Source organism: Acinonyx jubatus, unplaced genomic scaffold (assembly GCF_027475565.1).
Source record: "Acinonyx jubatus isolate Ajub_Pintada_27869175 unplaced genomic scaffold, VMU_Ajub_asm_v1.0 scaffold_51, whole genome shotgun sequence".
In the NCBI taxonomy this organism is placed as follows: Eukaryota; Metazoa; Chordata; class Mammalia; order Carnivora; family Felidae; genus Acinonyx; species Acinonyx jubatus.
The window spans coordinates 31,048-53,454 of record NW_026463970.1 but is presented as its reverse complement, the minus strand read 5'-3'; the positions used below and the strand labels follow the sequence as shown (position 1 = coordinate 53,454).

General features: G+C 35.7%; 1 protein-coding gene across 1 annotated transcript; it reads right to left on the bottom strand.

Moving 5' to 3' along the window:
• Nucleotides 1–20,961: 20,961 nt before the first annotated feature.
• LOC106989241 (olfactory receptor 6F1-like) lies at nucleotides 20,962–22,013 on the bottom strand. The gene has a single exon (XM_015087717.2). The coding sequence runs from the start codon at nucleotides 21,913–21,915 to the stop codon at nucleotides 20,962–20,964; it is 954 nt and encodes a 317-aa protein (XP_014943203.1). The 5' UTR covers nucleotides 21,916–22,013.
• Nucleotides 22,014–22,407: the final 394 nt, after the last annotated feature.

Below are 22,407 nucleotides of genomic sequence, written 5' to 3'. Positions count from 1 at the left end.
ATTTATTATTAATTTATTCATTTATTTATTTTTAGTTTCTCTATCATTTTTTTCTGCTCTAATGTTTATTATTTTCTTCTTTTGCTGGCTTCAGGCCTTATTATTATTATGATTTTTTGGTAAGTTCTTTTAGGTGTTAGTTTAGGTTATTCATTTTACAATTTGCTTACTTCTTAAGGCAGACCTGTACTGCTATATACTTCCATCTAAGGACTGATTTTGCTGCATACCAAAGTTTGTGAATCATTGTGTTTTCATTTTTATACATGCATTTTATTATTATTATTATTTCTTAGATTTTTTTTGGTTGACCCATTCATTATTTAGTAGCATGGTGTTTAACATTCTCGTGTTTGTGGTCTTTCCTATTTTTTCTTGTGGTTGACTTCTATTTTCATATTTTTCTGGTCAGAAAATCAACCTGGTATGACCTCATTAAGCTTTAATTTGTGGAGGCTTTTTTTGTGACTGAGTACATGATCTAATCTGGAGTATGTGCCATGTGGCATTGAAAATGTGTATTCTGCTGTTTTAGGATGCAATGTTTTGAACATATCTCCAAAATCCATCTGGTCCAGTGTGTCATTCAAAGTATTTTCCTGGTTGATTTTCCTTTTAGATGATGTGTCCATGGATGCAAGTGGGTTGTTAAAGTCCCTCTACTTTTATTGCATTGTTACTGATTATTTCCTTTATGTTTTTTATTATCTGTTTTATATGTTTAGATACATCCATGTTAGGGGCATAAATATTTATAATGGTTAAATCTTCTTCTTGTGTTGTCCCCTTTATTGTGATATGTGACCTCTTTTATCTTTTTTTGCAGTCTGTTTCCATGTCTAGTTTTCTGAAATAAGTATTGATACTCTGGTTTTCTTTTGACATCTATTTGCATGATAAATATTTCTCCATCCCCTTCCTTTCAATATGCAGGTGTCTTTAGGTCTAAAACGAATCTCTTGTAGACACCATAGAGATGAGTTTGGTTTTTTTTTTAATCCATTCTGGCACCCTGCCTTTTGATTGGAGCATTTAGTCGATTTAATTTTAGAGTAATTACTGATAGATATGCATATTGCCATTTTTTAACTTGTTTTATCTTTGTTTTTTGAGATATTACTGTTCTTTATTTTCTTTGTCACTTTTATTCTCTCCCTTTCCCTCCAGGAATCCCTTTTCATATTTTTTGCACACCTGTTTTAGTGGTCATAAACTCCATACATTTTTGTTTGTCTGGGGAATTCTTTATTTCTCCTTCTATTCTAAGTGATAGCCTTTCTGGATAGAATACTTTTGGCTGCATATTTTCCACAATTTGCACTTTGTATAACCCATGCTACTCCTTTCTGGCTTGACAAGTTTCTGTTAAGAAATATCTATTTAGCTTTATGGATCTTCCCTTGTATATTAAGGACTTCTTGTGTCTTGCTGCTTTAAAGATTTTTTCTTTATCGGTACATTTTGCAAATGTTACTATAACATGTCTGGGTTTTGGAATGTTTTTGTTGTTGTATTTATTTATTTATTTATTTATTTATTTATTTATTTTATTACTTATTTTATTTTATTTTTACTGGAGTTCTCTGTGCCTCATGAATCTGGATATTTGTTTACTTCCCCAGATTAAGGAAGTTTTCTTCTCTTATTTCTTGAAATATATTTTCTTCCCTTTGTTTCTCTCTTTTCTTCTGGAACTTTTATAATAAGAATGTTACTAAATTTGATTTAGTCAGTGAGTTCACTGAGTCTATTCGTGTGCTGTCTAATTCTTCTCTGCCTTTTCAACTTCATTATTTTCCATTATTTTGTCTTCCAGTTCTCTGATTTGTTTCTCTGCTTCTTCAAACCTGGAGTTCATTGCATCAAACTTATTTCTAGTGTTGTTTATTGCTTTATTCATCTCTTATTGGTTTATTTTTTAAATATTTAGTCTCAGTGTTAAGGGTCCATTGATGTCTCTTATACTTCTGTCAAGTCCACTTTGCACCCTTATGATTTTTGCTTTAAGTCCTCTGTCAGGCATGTTACTTACATCTGTGTTGCTTAGATATCTGGCTGTGGTTTTATCTTGTTCAATCATTTGTGATAAATTCCTACATCCTTGAACTTTGTCTATGGCTCTACCTTCTTCTCTTTGTTAGAAAAGATAGTTATGTCTCCTGCTCCTAAATGTAATGGGCTCATGAAAAAGATGTTGTGTATGCCCAGGGCTTGGTGCTTCAAGAGGTGTCTTCTTTGTGTGTTATGTGTGCTATGCTCTTGTGTTTCGTCTACTTTATTTTTCAGGCCAGTTGTATTCAGATGCTCTTTTTGCCTGTTGTGGACAGTGTTTCATCTTTGGCCTGAATATCATAGTTTTACCTAGGTGTGCTCTGATTTGTTTGTGAAATGAGACCCGACAACAACTCCACCAGAAATGAGGCACTGCAGAACTCTCTGGCCTGGACACATGGTATGGGCAGAGGTTTATGCTAGTCTTTTGGGGTAGGAACCCATGATAATGGAACTACAGCAAGCTTGACTGGGGGGAGTATTCCTGCTAGAGTGCAGAGGTGTGGGGCTTGGGGTAAGCAAGTTAGGTAGCCAATATTGGTGCTTTGTTGCTTCCTACCGTTGGCTCTGTGCTCATGCTGATTGCCAGGGCGGGGTAAAGGCACAAGTCAGCTCCTATGTTCATTACAACTGTCTCTGTGAATGCTGCCTCTCAGATACCCACTCTGAAAAGGGTGAATAATCCCCCTGGTCCATATGTCACAGCATTTCTTTAATTTGCTGTTTCCAGGCTGCCTGCTTCCCAGTTGTTTGCCTGCCTTCTCTCCAAGAGCAGGACTTTGCCTTCCAGGCTCTGTACAAGCCAAGCCCAGTGACTTTTAAAACTCCTTGCTTTTAGCATTGTTGCTTGCAAGAACTCAGGAAATTCCACCCTTCTAATTTTCTAAGCCAATGATTTTGGAAAATCTTCTCTTAGTGTATTCCCCTGTATACCTCTCTCTCTCTCTCTCTCTCTCTCTCTCTCTCTCTCTCTTGTCCTTCTCTGTGAACACAGCTCCCCTTTGCATCACCCACGATTTTTTTTTCTCCCCTAAACCATATCTCTGCACTCCCTACCATTTTAGCGTGGTGTCTTCTCTTCTTTCAGTTGTGGAGTCATTATTTCAGTGTTCAGGGGGATTTCTGGGGTATTAGGCAGATTTAATAGTTATCTACTTGTATTAATGGGGCAAGTCTAGTGTACAGTCTTCTTACACTGCTGCTATTTTCCATTCCCCCTATTTGTTTCTTTGAATGATCTGTTTTCCTGTTTCTTGAAATGCCTTTTGATGGTTTGTTAAATAATTGGCATTTACAAAAACAGTCTCCTCTTCAAAAAATTCCTTACTGTCAAAGAAGCGTATGTTCTGAGCCTTGGTATCAGGCTAGGCAATAGGTTTAAGATATCCTCACATTTTCTTCTCAGCACATTTCCTCCCCGGCACTGTGATTTCCATCCCTCTCCCCTAATTGTCCCCACATGCACAGTTATTTTAAAATAGTGTTTAGAGATTCATACTCCAGTATCTTCTTGGGTGCCAGCTATTTTATTGTATCCCTCTCTCCATAATTTCTTGATCCTATTATCTTCAAATGTATAGCACCATGCATATCTCATGCATATCATGGTAGCAGCGTTTGTTTTCTTCAGATTTTGCCAGACCGAAATCATAGCTATGTCATGTTTGCTTGTCTGGTCTCTGACTCAGTAGAGACAGAAAAGAGTACCTAAGACATCCTTCAGACTGTTTATAATGTTTCCAATAAGTTATGCTCTGCTCCATCTAGCCACAGGGTAGGATTACGGATTTTTGACATTCCTCCCCACTATATTATTCCTAGCAGCACTAGGGAAGTGATGAGACAAATATGAATAAAAACCCTACAAACTTTCCTACCATTTCAATGTGACTTTTTCCTGACTGGGTGGGTATTCAGTTTTTTGGTGGAGATCTTTGACTGCTTATAAAATTGTTTTAGTATGTTACTACTACTTTAAAAATATTTATGGGAGAATTAAAGACTAGAGCCTGAAGAGGTTGATTTAGATACAAAACCTAGGACAGATTTGGTTTGAAGGTTTGTGTGTCATGATTTATTTGTGTGTGTGGATATTAGACGTTTTGCTTTTAACTGGAAGTTTGCTTTGTAACTGGAAGTTATATGCTTACTCTTCGGCAAAAATAGCTAATTTTACGTTTCTAAAGGCTCTAGAAATTTGTTTAGTACCAACCTAATGCATTTTGGAAATACAGTTCCTTGTTATGTTTAGTGACTTTTCCTTTAGTTCACTTTAGTTTGTGTTAAGCTAGTACTTTGAAAAAGATTTATTTCATTTACAGGAACTAAAAGATTCAAACACTGAAAGAAAAAAAAGAAAGAAACATACAAACAGCTCACTCAGTTTTTACATGTTGGCTTTTTGCTTCGTGTACTCTTCTGCACTTTGACAACATTGCACTGGGGATCAACCTTTGGAAAAGACTTGAGTCTTTTTCAGTGTTTCCTGAATTTACCTTACTGTGAGTATGCATGTGGATTTCTAAATTCTTCTGTATGCATCTCTATTTCTGAAAGTCATAAATTACCATTGAATCTCTTTCATCTTTTTCTTATGGGCCTTTGATAACCTTTGTATACATTGACTAGCAATTTTTTTTCCTCAGAGATCTGTGGTTTATCAGTTCTTATTGTAGCATTTTTTTAGCAACAACCTCCATGCTCTCTGTCAGTGTTCTGAGTTATGTATATAAAACATCCTCCTTGCATCATTGTCTTTCAGGTGGGCCCCAAGACCGGTTAGAAGTGTCACAAATGCAATAATATGTGTTAGGTCTACTCCGTTCCCTCTATAACCAGGAACATAAGTTTCACAATAGGAATATGGCATGCCACTACATTTAGACTGTTGCTGCTTTAAGATTTTATTGCGATAACACTACCAAACCTATTGAGAGGCAGATAAAAAATGTTGAAAACATGGTCTTACTGTTTCCAAGTCACTATTTTTTGTTTGTTTCAACAGTCTTTATTCTTTTGTAAAATTCTGTTTTCCAGATTCTGGTAACATTGGATCTGAACGTTTTTGCTTAATTTTATTATGTGGGAAATGAACACTTGACAATGTTTACTGTTTCTATGTATCAGATCACTTCCTATTCTAACAGGGATTTCTTTGTCACCTTAAAAAATGATTCTAAACTAACTTTCTTTCTTTCTTTCTTTCTTTCTTTCTTTCTTTCTTTCTTCCTTTCTTCATTCTCTTTAGAGAAAGAGAGTGTGTGACTGGGGAAGGACAAGGGGAGAGGGAGTAGGAGAATCTTGAGCAGACTCCATGCGCAGCACAGACCCTGACATAAAGCTCAATATCATGACCATGAGATTGTGATCCGAGCCAAAAATTAAAAGTCAGGTACTTAACCCACTGAACCACCCAGGAACCCCTACATTTTCTTTTTATAACTTACTAATGATTACTCACCCTAAAAATGGATTTTGTAGATTCTAAATTCTTTACAATGATAATACTTTTAGTTTTTCTTATGTTAATATAGTGAATAAAAAGACTTTCTAAAACTAAACATTGCATTTTGAATTTAACAAATGTATGTTTTTTTTTTAATTTATATTTCTTTGGTAGATTTGTGTCTGTGTAATGAATATGCTGGCCTGTAAATTTACCTTTCCTATTTCTATTGATCTTGTTAAAATGTGCTAATCCGTGAATTTGTTTCAAAGGCTAAATTTTTGTTCTATAATTCAGAATGACTTGTGTAAGGATACAGGAATTTTCCATTCACATATTTAGTAAAATATACTGAAGAAATTATATGTGCGCACAAATATTATAAAAACATACACAAAGAGGAAATTTTATTTTATCTCTCATACTTCCATTGAACTTTTATTTATTTTTTTTTTTTTTGCTTTTTAAGTTTTTATTTTAATTCCATTAGTTAACATACAATGTTATATTAGTTGCAGGTGTAAAATATAGTGATTCAGCAAATCTATACATTACTGAGTCTTCATTACAATAAGTGTATTCTTACACCCCTTCACATATTTCACCACTCCCATACCCACCTGCCCCGGTAACATTCAATTTGGTATCTATATTTATGTTTCCTTTTCTTTGTTTTGTCTCTATTTTGTCTTTGTGCATTTGTTTAGTTTCTTATATTCCATATAGAAGAGAAATCTTATGATATTTGCCTTTCTCTGACTCATTTTACTTACATAATGCACTATAGACCCATCCATGTTTTTGAAATGGCAAGATTTTATTATTTTTATGGTTGAATTGTGTGACTACACAACATCTACTTTAGCCATCCATCTATCAATGGACCCAAGCTGCTTCCACAACTTAGCTACTGTAAATAATGACGAAATAAAGAATACATAGGTCTTTTTAAATTGTGTTTGCATATTCTTTAGGTAAATGCCCAGTGGAACTATCGGATCATATGGTAATTCTATTTTTAACTTTTTGAAGGCACTCCATACTTTTGTCCATAGTGCCTGCACCCATTTGCATTCACACCAAAAGTGCATGAGTGTTCTTTTTTCTCCACATCCTTGCCAACACTTGTTCATTCTTGTGCTTTTCAAGTTAGACATTCTGACCTCTGTAAGGTGAACTCTTTGTGCTATTGATTTCATTTCCCTGATAATGAGCGATCTTGAGCATCTTTTCATGTATCAGTTGACCATTTCTAAATCTTCCTTGGAGGAATTGCTATTCATGTGTTCTGCCCATGTGTTCTGTTTCTAATTGGATTATTTGTCTTTCTGGTGTTGATTTGTATTAGTTCTTCATACATTTTGGATACTCACACTTTATCAGATATATCATTTACAAATATCTTCTCCCAATCAGTAGGTTGTTTTTATTTCTGTTGATCGTGTCAAATTCTGTGCTAAAGTTGTTCCTGTCGTTGTTGTTGTTGTTATCACAATACATTTCTTTTTTCTTTCCCTTGACTCAGGAGACAAATCAGGAAAGATATTGCTATGACTGATGTCAGGGAAAATACTACCTTTGCCATTGTTTAGAATTTTTATGGTTTCAGGTTTCACATTTAGTTATTTAATTCACCTTGAATTTACTTTTTAGTATGATGTAAGGAAGTGGTCAAGTTTTCTTTGTTTTGTTTTGTTTTGTTTTGTATTGTTTTGTTTTGTTTTTCTGGCATATGTCCAGTGTCTTTAAACACTATTTTTTGAAGATACTATATTTTTCTATTGGATATTCACTTCTCTTTATTGAAGATTAATGGACCATACAATCTTGGGTGTACTTGTGGGTTCTATTTTGTTCTATTCATTTTTGTATCTATTTTAGTACCAGAATCATACTATTTTCATTACTATAGCTTTGTAGTATATCTTGAAATCTGAGGTTGTGATATCTCCAATTCTGTTATTTTTTTTTTCAAGATTGTTTTGGCTATTTAAGATACTTTGTGGATCCATACACGTTTTAGGGTTATTTGTTCTAGGACTGTGGAAAATATTGCTTGTATTGTGATAGGAAACACAATAAATCTGTAGTTTGCATTAAGTAGTACAGATAGTTTAATAATGTGTCTTCCTCCAACCCATGAGCATGGAATATCTTACTATTTTCCTGTGTCATCTTCAATTTATCCATCAATGTTTTATTGTTATCACATACAATCATTTCACCTCCTTGGATATGTTTCACTCCTAGGTATTACAATATTTTTGTTGCAATTGTAAATGGGATTGTTATCTTTCTACTACTACAATATTAGCTTATAGAAATACAACATATTTCTGTGTATTGATTTTATATCTGGTGATTTTACTAACTTTATTTATCAATGCTAGCAGTCTTCTAGTGGAGTCTTACCATCATACCTTTTAGTATGATGCTACCTCTCAGTTTTTCATACGTTACCTTTACTCTACTGATGTATGTTCCCTCTAAACCTCCTCTGTTGAGAGTTTTCATCATGAATAGATGCTTTACTTTGTTAAATGATTTTTCTGCATCTACTGAACTAATCATATGGTTTCTATCCTTAAATTTTGACATCATGTTGTGTGTTGATTGATGTGTGAATATTGAAATACACTTGCATCTCAGGGGAAAAAATCCCAATTGACTATCGTGAATGATTTTTGATATATTATTGGATTCAGTTTCATAATATTTTATTTTTTTCCTTCAAATTTTATCTGAATTCCAGTTAGTTAACAGAGTGTAATATTAGTTTCAGGTGTAGAACTTAGTAATTCAATACCTGGTGCTCATCACAAGTGCCCTCCTTAATCCCCATCACCTATGTAACCTATCTTCCACCTGCCTCCCATCTGGTAAGAGTTTGTTCAATATAGTTAAGAGTCTATTTCTTGGTTTTCTATTCTTTCCCTCTCCCACTATGTTCACTTGTTTCTTTAATTCCACATATGAGTGAAATCATAGGGTATTTGTCTTCTTGTGCCTGGCTTATTTCACTTAGAATAATCTTCTCTAGCTCCATCCACATCATTGAAAATGGCAAAATTTCATTCTTTTTCATGGCTGGGTATATACCACATCTTTATCCCTTCATCAGTCAATGGACAGTTGGTCTGTTTCCATAATTTGGGTATTGTTGGTAATGCTTCTATAAGCAATCAGGGTGCATGTGTCCCTCTGAGTTATTGTTTTTGTATCTTTTAGGTAAATACTTAGTCCCACGAATGCTGGAGTATAGGGTAGTTCTAGTATTAACTCTTTGTTTTCCAGAGTGGTTGCACCAATTTGTAATCCCATTAGCAGTGTGAGAGTGTTCATTTTACCCTCACCCTCAGAAACACCTGTTGCTTTTGTGCTGTTAATTTTACCATTCTGACAAGTGTAAGGTGGAATTTAATTGAAGTTTTGATTTGTATCCCTGATGATGAGTGATGTTGAGCATCTTTCCATTTTTCTGTTGGCCATCTGTAAATCTCCTTTGGAAAAATGTCTATTTAAGTCTTCTGCCCATTTCTTTTTCTTTTTTTTTTTTTTTCTTTTTTCTAAAATGCAGTTAGGTAACATACAGTGCGATATTGGTTTCAGGAGAATACAGTGATTCATCAATTACATATAACACCCAGTTCTCATCACAATTGCCATCCTTAATACCCATCACCAATCTAGCCAATCTCCAACTCACCTCTCTCCAATAACATTCAGTTTGTTTTCTTCCTCTCTTTTTTAAGTAATTTAATTATCATTATTTTTTTAATTTACATCCAAGGTAGTTAGTGTATAGTGCAACAATGATTTCAGGAGTAGATTCCTTAATGTCCCTTACCCATTTAGCCCATCCCCCCTCCCTCAAACCACCAGCAAACCTCTGTTTGTTGTCTATATTTAAAAGTCTCTTATGTTTGTCCCCATCCCTGTTTTTATATTATTTTTGTGTTGCTTCATTTATGTTCATCTGTTTTCTATCTTAAAGTCCTCAGATGAGTGAATTCATATGATATTTGTGTTTCTCTGACTAATTTCGCTTAGCTTAATACCCTCTAATTCCATCCATGTAGCTGCAAATGGCAAGATTTCATTCTTTTTGATTACTGAGTAATACTCCATTGGATATATATACCACACCTTTATCCATTTTTACACCGATGTGCATTTGGGCTCTCCCATACTTTGGCTAGTGTTGATATTATTGCTACAAACATTGCGATGCACATGCCCCTTTGAAACAGCATGCCTGTATTCCTTGAATAAATAGCTAGTAATGCAACTGCTGGATCATAGGGTAAGTTCTATTTTTAATTTTTTGAGGAACCTTTATGCTTTTTTCCAGAGTGGCTGTACCTTTTTGCATTCCCACCAGCAGTGCAAAAGAGATCCTCTTTCTCCACGTCCTCTGTTGTTGTGTGAGTTGTTAATGTTAGCCATTCTGACAGGTGTGAGGTTGTATCTCATCAAGGTTTTGATCTGTATTTCCCTGATGATGAGTGATGTTGAGAAATTTTTCGTGTGTTGGTTGTCATCTGCTTGTCTTCTTTGAAAAAGTGTCTGTTCATGTCATTTGCCCTTTTCTTCACTGAATTACTTGTTATTTAGGTGTTGAGTTTGATAAGTTCTTTATAGATTTTTGAATACTAACCCTTTCTCTGATATGTCATTTGCAAATATCTTCTCCCATTCTGTCGGTTGCCTTTCAGTTTTGCTGATTGTTTCCTTTGGTGTGCAAAAGGTTTTTATTTTGATGAGGTCCCAACAGTTCGCTTTAGTTTTTGTTTCCCTTGCCTCCAGAGATGTGTTGAGTAAGAGGTTGCTGTGGCCGACGTCAAAGAGGCTTTTCCTGCTTTTTCATCGGGGATTTTGATGTCTTCCTGTCTTATGTTTTGTGTTTCTTTTTGTGTATGGTGAAGGAAAGTGGCCCAGGTTCCTTTTTCTATATGTCGTTGTCCAGTTTTCCCAGCATCATTTGCTTAAGAGACTGTCTTTATTCCATTGGATATTCCTTCCTGCTTTGTCAAAGATTAGTTGGGCATACTTTTGCGGGTTAATTTCTGGGTTTTCTATTGTATTTCATTATCTGAATGTCTGTTTTTCTGCCGGTACCATGATGTCTTGATGATTACAGCTTTGGAATACAGCTTGAAGTCTTGGATTGTGATGCCTCCAGCTTTGGTTTTCTTTGTCAAGATTGCTTTGGCTATTCAGGGTCTTTTCTGATTCCATACAAATTTTGGGATTGTTTGTTCTAGCTCTGTGAAGAATGTTGGTGTTGTTTTGATAGAGGTTGAATTGAATATGTCGATTCCTTTAGGTAGTATTTACATTTTAATAATATTTGTTCTTCCTATTCAGGAGCATGGAATATGTTTTCTGTTTTTTGGTTTCTTCTTCAATTTCTTTTATAAGCTTTGTATACTTTTCAGTTTACAGAATTTTCACCTCTTTAGTTATGTTTATTCCTAGGTATTTTAAGGTTTTTGGTGCAATTGTAAATGGGGTCGATTCCTTGATTTCTCCTTCTATTGCTTTTGGTGTATAGGAATGCAACCGATTTCTGTGCATTGATTTTATATCCTGCAACTTTGCTGAATTCATGGATCAATTCTAGCAGTATTATTGGTGGAATCTTTTGGGTTTTCCATATAGAGTATCATGTCATCTGTGAAGAGTGAAAGTTTGACCTCCTTCTTGCCGATTTGGATGCCTTAATTATTTCTTTGTGTTGTCTGACTGCAGAGGCTAAGACTTCAAATACTATGTTGAATAACAGTGGCTAGAGTGGCATTCTTGTCTTCTTCCTGACTGTAGGGGAAAGCTCTCAATTTTTCCCCATTGAGGATGATATTAGCGTTGGGTCGTTCATATATGGCTTTCATGATCTCGAGGTATGCTCCTTCTATCCCTACTTTCTTGAAGGTTTTTATCAAGAAAGGATGCTGCATTTTGTCAAATGCTTTCTCTGCATCTATTGGGAGGATCATATGGTTCTTGTCCTTTTTTTATTGATGTGAGGAATCACGTGAATTGTTTTGCGGATATTGAACCAGCCCTGCATTCCAGGTGTAAATCCCACTTTGTCGTGGTGAGTAATTTTTTTGTGATGTATGGTTGGATCTAGTTGGCTAATATCTTGTTGAGGATTTTTGCATCCATGTTCATCAGGGAAATTGGTCTATTGTTCTCCTTTTTAGTGGCGTCTCTGTTTTTGGAAATAAAGTAATGCTGGCTTCACAGAAACCATTTGGAAGTTTTATTTCCATTTCTATTTTTTGGAACAGCTTCAAGAGAATAGGTGTTAACCCTTCTTTAAATGTTTGGTAGATGTCCCCTGGGAAGCCATCCAGCCCTGGACTCTTGTTATTTTGAAATTTTTTTATTACTAACTTGATTTCTTTACTGGTTATGGATCTGTTCAAATTTTTTATTTCTTCCTGTTTCATTTTTGATAGTCTATATGTTTATAGGAATTCATTCATTTACCCCAGAGTGCCCATTTTATTAGTATATAATTGCTCATAACATTTTCTTATTATTGTTTGTATTGCTGCTGTGTTGGTTGTGATCTCTCCTCTTTAATACTTGATTTTAATTATTTGAGTCCTTTCCTTCTTCTTTTTGATCAAACTGGCTACTGGTTTATCAATTTTGTTAATTCTTTCAAAGAACCAGCTTCTGGGTTCATTGATCTGTTCTACTGTTTTTGTTTGTTTGTTTGTTTGTTTTGATAGCATTGATTTCTGCTCTAATCTTTATTATTTCCTGTCTTCTCCTGGTTTGGGGTTTTGTTTGCTGATTATTTCCAGCTCTTTCAGGTGTAGGATTAAGTTGTGTATCTGAGAGCTTTCTTTCTTCTTCAGGAAGGCTTGAATTACTACATATTTCCCTGTTATGACCACATTTGCTGCATCTCAGAGCTTTTGGGCTGTTGTGTTACCATTTTCTGTAGCTTCCATGTACTGTTTAATTTTCTCTTTAACTTCACGGTTAGCCCATTCATTGTTTAGTAAGATATTCTTTAGTCTCCAATTATTCGTTATTTTTCCACATTATTTCTTGTCCTTGATTTCAAGTTTCAGAATGTTGTGGTCTGAAAATTTGCACAGCATGATCTTGACATATTTGTACTTCTTGAGGGCTAATATGTGTCCCAGTATGTGATCTATTCTAGAGAACGTTCCATGTGCACTGGAGAAGAAAGTATATTCTGTGGTTTTGGGATGAAATGTTCTGAATATATCTGTTAAGTCCAACAGGTCCAGTGTATCATTTGAAGAAATTTTTTCCTTGTTGGTTTGCTGTTTAGATGATCTATCCATTGTTGTAAGTGTTGAAGTGTGCTGTAAGTTTGCTGTAAGTGTGGGGTTTTGAAGTTCCTTACGATTATAGTATTATTATCAATGAGTTTCTTTATGTTTGTGATTAAGTGAGTTATATAGTTGGATACTTCCACATTTGGAGCATAAATGTTTACAATTTTTAGTTCTTCTTGGTGAACAGATCCCTTAATATAATGCCCTTCTTCATCACTTGTTACAGTCTTTATTTTAAAGTCTAGATATTCTGATACAAGTATGGCTACTCTGGCTCTCTTTTGGTGACTATTAGCATGATAGAGGGTTCTGCATACCTTACTTTCAATGTGAAGACATTTTTAAGTCTAAAGTGGGTCTCTTGTAAACAGCATAAAGAGGGATCTTATTTTCTTATCCATTCTGTTACTCTATGTGTTTTGATTGGAACATTTAGTCCATTGATGTTTAAAGTGAGTACTGAAATATATGAATTTATTGCCATTATGTTGCCTGTAGAGTTGGAGTTTCTGGTGTTGTTCTCTTGTCATTTCTATTCTTTGTTGATTTTTTTCCCTCCCCTCAGAGAATGCCCTTTAAAATTTCTTACAGGACTGGTTTAGTGGTCACAAACTCCTTTAATTTTTGTTTGTCTTGGAAACTTTTTATTTCTCCTTCTATTTTGAATGACAGCCTTGCTGGATAAAGAGTTCTTGGCTGCATATTTTTCTGATTCATGGCTCTGCTTCATCCATCCTTGTCGTGCGTGGCGTCTATTTGAGGTTCCCGCTCAGTTATAAGCATATTTTATTTCATCCTGACTAGAGTTTACTTCTTTTATCTCCTCAGGAAGGGATTCTAATCTATTTTCAACACAAGCTAGTATTCTAATTATCGTGATTCTAAATTCAGGTTCAGAAATCTTTCTTGTATCTATGTTGTTTCGGTCCCTGGCTGTTGTTTTTTCCTGTTCTCTCGTTTGGGGTAAAATCCTTTGTTTTTTCCTTTTGAAGGAAACAAAGGAATTAAAAAGGTAAAAAAAAGTTAAATTCAAAAATTAAAAACAACACACACACACTCACACACATGCACACACACAAATCATATAAATGATGCTAGATCCTAGATGAATTTTTGTCTGGTTGTTGAAAAGAGCTTGGTAGATTAGATATACATGGTATGATCTAATAAATGAGTTCCTTTATATTTGTTATTGTTTATATAGTTGAGTCCACACATTGGGGACATAAATATTTACGAATGTTAGATGTTCTTGTTCAATAGACCTCTTTATCATGGTATTGTGCCCTACTTTTCTTGTTACAGTCTCTGGTTCAAATTTAGTTTTTCTGATAAATATTGCTACTCTGGCTTTATTGTGATGTCCTTCTCCATGATAATTGCTTCTCCATCCTCTGATTTTCAATCTTCAGCTGTCTTCTGGCCTAAAGTGAGTTTCTTGTAGGCACCATATAACTACATTTTTTTTTACCATTCTGACACTCTATGCCTTTTGATTGAAGTTTTTAGTCCATTTACATTCAGAATAATTATTGATAGATGTGTATTTAGTCCCATTTTATTACTTGTTTTGTCATAGTGTTTGGAGATTTTCTCTGTTCTTTTCCTATCTTTTTCACTTTTGACCTTCTTTTTCCACCCAAAGTGTCCCCTTTAATATAACTTGCAGTGATTGTCTAGGAGGGCAAATTCCATTACTTTCATTAGTCTTAGAAACTCTTTTTCTATCCTATTTTGAATGAAAGCCTTGCTAGATAGAGTTTTCTTCATTATATATTTTTCCCATTGAGCACATTCAATATATCATGCCACTACTGCCCCATGACTTGCCAAATTTCTATTGAGAGATCTGCAGCTAGCATTACGCATCTTCCCTTATAAGTTAGGGGTTACTTTTGTCTTCCTACTTAAAATATTTTTTTTCATTATCACTATATTCTGCATTTTAATTACCACATGACTGGTTGTTGGCTTGCTTTTGTCGATTTTGATGGGAGTTCTCTGCTACTGCTGGATCTGGGCATCTCTTTTTTTCCCCAGGTTAGGGAATTTTCAGATATTATTTCCTCAAATAAATTTTCTTTCTCTTCTTCTTTTGCTATACTAATATGTTATTACTTTTTATGTACTTGCTATTTCCCTAAATTCACCTTAATTATGTTCCATTATTTATCCATTTTTTATATTCTATATCATTTATTCATTCCTCTGCTTCTTCATTCCTTGTGTTCATTGCACAAATCTGTTTGGAAGCTCAGCTATTGCATTTTTTCATTTTTTTTTTTAATTTTGTTTAACGCTTATTTATTTTTGAGATAGAGAGAGACAGAGCATGAACGGGCGAGGGTCAGAGAGAGAGAGGGAGACACAGAATCTGAAACAGGCTCCAGGCTCTAAGCTGTCAGCACAGAGCCCAACGCGGGGCTCGAACTCACGGACCGCGAGATCATGACTTGAGCCGAAGTCGGACGCTTAACCGACTGAGCCACCCGGGCGCCCCGCATTTTTTCATTTTTGACAGACTTTTTAATCCCTTTCATGACTATGGGAAAGGCCTCCCTGAAGTCTTCATTTCTTTTATTAAGCCTAGTCAGTATCCTTATGATTGTTTCGTTAAATTGTCCATCAGGCATGTTACTTATATCTGTGTCATTCCGATCTCTGGCCATGATCTTATCTTGTTCTTTCATTTGGGTATATTCCTCCATCTTAGCATTTTGTCTAAGTCTCTGCATGCTTCTGTGTTTAAAAAAAAGCCAGGCATGTTTCTTGCTCCTAAGAGTAATATGTTTATAAAGAAGAGGTCATATAGTATCTAGGCCTGGTGCTACCAGGGATGTCTGTTGTGTGCCTTGTATGTGATCTGATGTTAGCATTTGCCTGCTCTATCCTTCAGGAAATTCATCTGCAGAGGCTCTCTTTGCCTGAAGTGGACAGTGTTTGGTCCTTGGTCAGAGTGTGGTGAATTCTAAATAGGTGTGCTCTAATTGACTTGTTAGGTGATCTCCAGTAATACTCCTAGTACAACTGAAGACCTGCAGAACTCTATGATTGAGAAATGTGCTTAGGACAAAGGCTTGGGCTGGTCATTTGGGGAAGGGGTCCACCACACTGGGACTGAGACACGCTTGACTGAGAAGGGCAGTACTGCCAGAGTGCAGGGATGTGGGATTGGTATAAGCAAGCTAGGCATCAAGTGTTGGCATTGTGCTGTTTACTGGAATCAGCTCTGCATTTATGCTGAGTCTTTGGAGAGGGAAAACTCACCAGCTGTGACCCCTTTGTCCCTGGACAGGTGCCTCTGTGCACATTGCTTCTCCAGGAGGCACACTGAGAAGTGCAAATAATCTCCCCATTGTGGTCCAGGCGTTTTGAAGATTGCTACTTCCATAATTTTTATCTTCTAATTGTTTGCCTGCCTTTGCTCCAGGGAGCAGAGTGTCTTCCAGTCTTTAGAACAGCCAATCTTGCTGACTTTTAAAACTCTAGGCTTAGGATGCCTGGGTGGCTTAGTAGGTTAGGTATCCAACTTTGGCCTAGGTCATGATCATTGTTTTCAAGTTCAAGTCCCACATCAGGGTATGTGCTGACATCTCAGTACCTGGAGCCTGGAGCCTGGAGCCTGGAGCCTGGAGCCTGGAGCCTGGAGCCTGTTTCAGATTCTGTGTCTCCCACTCTCTTTCTCTGCCTCTCCCTCCCTCACACTCTGTTACTCTTTCTCAAAAATAAATAAACATTAAAAAACTAAAAGTCCAACAACCCGTTCCTTTTTCCTTGGAGAGGCATCTCTGTGATTGCTACACCTCAGAGACACACTCCAAGAAGAGTGAATAATTTATCCCCTTTACACCTCAGAGGCTCTTCGGATTGGTGTTTCTACATGTTCTGCTCCCATGTAGTGTGTATTGTAGTTTGCCCACCCTCTCTCCAGGAGTAGGGCAATGCTCTCAGGGCTCTATCCCAACCAAGCCTTCAGACCTTTAAAACTCCAGTCTTTCAGTCTTCCTGGTTGCAAGAACTGACAAAAAAATCAACTCCTCTCATTTTCCCAACCAATTCCCTTGGGAAAGCATTCTCCCATTGCATTCCCCTGTGTGCTTCTCTCTCTCTGGCCTTTTTCTGCAAACAAGATATCTCAGTTTCTCTGTAGCACCCAAGGTCTGTTTCTCTCCAAAACCACATCCCCATATTTCCTACCTGCTTCAATGTGGCTTCTTCCCTCCCTTTAGCTGTAGTGTTTGTTCTCTCAGTCTTCAGGTGGATTTATGGGGTATCTGAAATGATTTCAGATCCTTGCAGAGGGGTGGAACGTGTCAAAGCTGCAGACCCTCAGAAGTGGGGGACCAGGGAAGGTAGCCACATCTGAGACAAAACTCGGGGGAGAGGTACTACCTGGGGCTTGTGTAAAAGCAGGAAGTGGACAAAAGCTGAAGACAAAGGATGGGTGTGTGTTTGCTGATTGGGGAGAACAGAGTTCTGACAATAGAGACTGAGTAACTATGTGACGCCATTCTCAAAGCTCCCCAGCATACACATATGCACCTAAGAGCAGCACAACAATCCACCCCAGTAGGCTAGCAGCGTCATCTAGTGGAGACGGAGCCCTTACACTAAGCCCCGCCCAACTGGGCCAATCTTGCTCTTCACAAACAGAAGTCTCATGGCCTGATTAATTTATGGACAATAAAGCTCTTCATAGTCTGACTTCTAGGGTAAAACAAAATAATTTCAGTCGTATTTAGTCTGTTAGCGGGTCCATCTATTCAATTTTCATTTTTTTTTACTTTTTTTCTATTTTCATTTATTTTCTTTTTCCTGAATACAGAAAGAGGAAAAAAAAACATTATTTTTAATTTTTATTAAAATATTTTTCTTTATATTTTACTATATTCTTTACTTTTGTGTAATTTTTTTTCAAATTCTATTTTATTTCCATCATTTCACTTTAGTCTACTTCAGTGTATTCATTTTTACAAATTTTCAAACGATTTCCTTTTTTTCTCCCCCCCCTTTTTCTCTAATCTTTCAAGATATATATGTGTGTGTGTGTGTGTGTGTGTGCGTATGCACATATAGTGGAATATTACTCAGCAATCAAAAAGAATAAAATCTTGCCATTTGCAACTTCATGGATGGAAGTGGAGGGCATTAGGCAAAGTGAAATTCTTCAGTGAGAAAAAAGACAAATATCATTTGACTTCACTCAAATGAGGACTTTAAGAGACAAAATAGATGAAGATAAAGGAAGGGAAACAAAAATAGTATAAAAACAGGGAGGGGAACAAAACATAATAGACCCATAAATATGGAGAACAAACAGGGCTACTGGAGGGGGTATGGGAAGGGGAAAGGGCTAAATGGGTAAGGGGCACTAAGGAATCTACTCCTGAAATCATTGTTGCACTATATGCTAACTAATTTGGATGTACATTTAAAAATAAATAAATAAATAATATTTTTTTAAAAGGTGGTTTTATTAATGCATGGGCACAGTATCCATGGGCAGAAAGTGCTGCCCTAGCAATGTTTGGATTGACTGATGTTATACTTGGAAGTTTGGATAGGCAAACAGGAGGGTTAGTTTCCAAGAGGATTTTCACATGCTAAAGAAGACTTACAGGATTGGCGGCCTGGCTTTTGTCAAGATAAGGTTGTTTTTCCCTCTATCAAAGCATTAACATTGAGAGGGAACATTAACTGCAGGTCTTCAGTTGGAGAAATCTTTGACTCTGCCTGTAGTATTTATAAATGGGCTGCAGGGTACAAGGAGGTTTAATTTTATAAACATTTCTTTCTGCCTTTGTTTCCCAAAATGAATTTAGTTGTATCTACTTTATTTTTGCCTCTTGTTTCCCACATCACCACTACATATGATGTGTGTGTGTGTGTGTTGTTTTGTTAATAATAATAGAATACAACTGAGTTAAGTTTTTTTACATAAAAACTTCCATAAGTTAAGCTTGTTTTACAAGAAAATACTCAGTTACGCAGAAACTTTCAAAATTTACAGGAAATATTTATTTTAGTTAATTTATACAAGAAAAATTAGAGCCAAACAAGAAAAATGTTTACAGTTTCCTAATCAAGAAATCGCTTACTTATAAAAGATACCTTTATATACATTATTATTTTATTTTGTGAAGCCTGTATTCATAAGTAAACTGTCAAGATTCAGCAAAGAAATTCTAAGTAACTTTTCTCTATGTAAAATATTTCTTGTCTCCTTTATATTCTATGAAATTTCTTAAAATTCTGTTCTGGTTTTATCTACAAAATAAAATATTTTTAACTTCTGTATTGACATTGTCTTGTTAGAAATAATTGTACACTGACTCACATTTGCCTTTTTTTATGATCTCACTCTTTAATCTCCAGCAGCACAGATTTTGAGACTTCATGATAATCTTCTTTAATGAGAATTACCTACTGGAATGTGATGCTTATTTTTATAACCAAATGTTCCCTTTTCCTGTGAAAACATATTTGCTGTTGTTTTTTAAAGTAAGCTCTAAAAGTTTATAAAAATAATGCACATAATTAAAATAAATGAATGGACCAAGCAAGCTTCTTTTGTGTGTCTTTAAATTGCAGTTGGATTAAATGACTCACATTTTTCTTTATGAAATACACAAAACCACCCCCAGATTCTGGCTTCCTTAACAAAAATAAATAAAAGAATAAAAGAAAAGAAAAGAAAACAAAAGAAAAGAAAGGAAAAGAAAAAAAAATAAAAGAAAATAAAATAAGTAACCTAGTTAGAGCCATTGGATGAATAAAGTCATAAATGGAATACTTAGATATACATTTTTCCAAGAAATCTTATTTTGGGATGATTACTACCATTAATGGGATAAGGAAATATCTCCAGGTTTGAGGGGTTCAAATATGCTACCCGCAAAATGCCATTTGGTCATTTTGATTATTTTGAGCTGGAAGTACTTGAGAAATAGAAGATGCTGGAAGGATTCCCTGACCTTCCATTTCTTTCTAAAAGCAAATCATAGTATTTCCAATAAGAAAAATGCCCTCCCTGTCCCAAGAACACATATTGCAGTTTAGCTGTTGAGGTCGGAATAACCTACCAAAATGGCACTAATCATTCTTTAGTCCCTCCCATAGGTTTGGTGGGCACTCACCCACAATTTACTAATACTAGTCAAAGCCCTTGTTCTTGGCATATCCCAACAAGTTATAGTTGTTTGTTTAAAATGATATATAAGCTTTTGGGCCCAACAGCTTCTTTGGGTCTTCATTTTCCTTTTAAACACTCCTATATATGCACATAAAAAATATTTAATAAAGTCCATATATTTTTCTCCTTTTATTTATTTTTTAATATATTTTTTAAATATTTTATTTTATTTTTGAGAGAGAGACAGAGCATGAGCAGGGAAGGGTCAGAGAGAGAGGGGGGACAGAATCTGAAGTAGGCTCCAGGCTCTAAATTGTCAGTGCAGAGCCTGATGCAGAGCTCAACCTCAGGAGCTGAGATCATTACCTGAATTGAAATTTGGCCACTTAACTGACTGAGCCACCCAAGTGCCCACAACCTCTGCTAATATCTTAAGATCCAGTTGTATTATCGAGAAAAATTTTAATATAATGTATTTCTACTATTTCTATCATCCAGAAAAAGTTAATTACCCAAAGTCTTCTAAATAAGTATCTATTTCAGTTTATATCCACAATTATATAAACACCAATTAAATGCAGTCCCTAGCTCATCATATGTTTTTAACAACATTTATTGATTGAGTTATTTTGAGGTAAAAACTGACACATTTATAATAGCCCATCTATCAGATGGTATAACACTGGATCATTTAATTAAAACAACTATTTACCTACTATTAAGGTGTAAAGTATGAAAACATTCAATTAAATACCACATGGAATTAAGTCAGGCTATTTTCTGGTTGTGAATCTCTTGTGAATAGAAAGTTTGAGTTACCCATATCACTGTGGCATTGCACTAAGACATTAAAGCAGAGCAGTTATACAATTCTATTTTAGTAGAATTCAACCCAAAATGTCCATATTAAATGATATTAATTTTATATGTAATTTTTAATTCTTCCGGTTTGCAAGTGTGACTTGGGAACCCATTGTAAACTGATTATTTAAAAATATCTCTCAAATTTATTGCATCTTTCTGGTCAAAAGCAATCTCTTTCTTGTTAGAACTTTTCTGAAAGCTTTCTTCACATCTTTGTTTCTCAGGGTGTATATGAGAGGGTTTACCAATGGAGTGGCCACACAGGAGAACACTGAGATCACTTTACCAATAGTGAAGTTGTACTTGGCTGGAGGGCGAACATAAGCAAAGATAATGGTGCCATAATAAATGGTGACCACAGTGAGGTGGGAGGCACATGTGGAAAAAGCTTTCCTCTGAGCTTTTTGGGAAGACAGCTTGATTATTGTGACCACAATGTATCCATAGGAAAACATAGTGAGAAGGAAAGAACTTAGAATCACAACAGATGTACATGTGTAGCCCAAGGCCTCCACCAAAAATGTATCAGAGCAAGACAGTTTAAAAATGGGGTCTGAGTCACAAAAGAAATGGTTGATCTTCTGGGGACCACAGAAGCTTAGATGGGAGGTGAGTATAGTAGGTAGCAGAGGGGCAATGAAGCCCCCAATCCATGATCCAGCTGAAAACCACAGGCACACCCGAAGACTCATGAGAAGTGAATACCTTAAAGGGCTGCAGACGGCCAGGTACCGGTCATAGGCCATCACTGCGAGCAGGATGCACTCTGTAGCTCCCATGGAGAAAAAGAAGTAGTACTGGGTTATACAACCAAAAACAGAGATGGTAACAACCTGCGCGAGGCAGGTGGCCAGCAACTTAGGCACCGTGGCTGTGGTGTACCAGATCTCCAGGAATGACAGATTTCCTAAAAAAATGTACATGGGTGTTTGGAGTGTGACATCCGTGAGAACAATGAAAATAATAAGGGTGTTTCCCATGAGGGAGAGCAGATACACAGTGAGAAATATCACAAACAAGGTTAGCCGCAGATAGAGAACACTAGAAAACCCAAGAAAAATGAACTCTGTCACTGCTGTTTGGTTTGTTCCATCCATATCTCATTGTCTCTGATCTGAAATAAGCCAACAAGTCCAGAATATGGCATATGAGCAAGAATGGAATATTTATTTATTTATTTATTCATTATTTCATTATAAACCTAGACTCAATAATAATAAAAATTAATTGCTAAAAGAAACATTTTGAATTTTTATAAAAATTTTCCCTGAATTAGTTCACTTGATTTACAAAATAATGTTCCATAGTAAATAGTATAATAATTCACTTTTAAAGGAAACAAACTGAGCTAGAAAATATATTTCTCACAGTTACATCCCTTTAAGTGATGTAACTTAAAACAGCAAGGTAGGTTGTTTTAAAAGACCATAGTACCAGCTAATACATCAAATGTGGCTGCTGGAAGAACATGGCTTTATTCCACCACTGAGTATTTCACATACTTGCATTAGAAAATGGTGAAGGTTAGATCTGCAACATATAGATCAGGAGCTAGTGGATGGGGTGGAACTCTTATAATGGAACTCGTA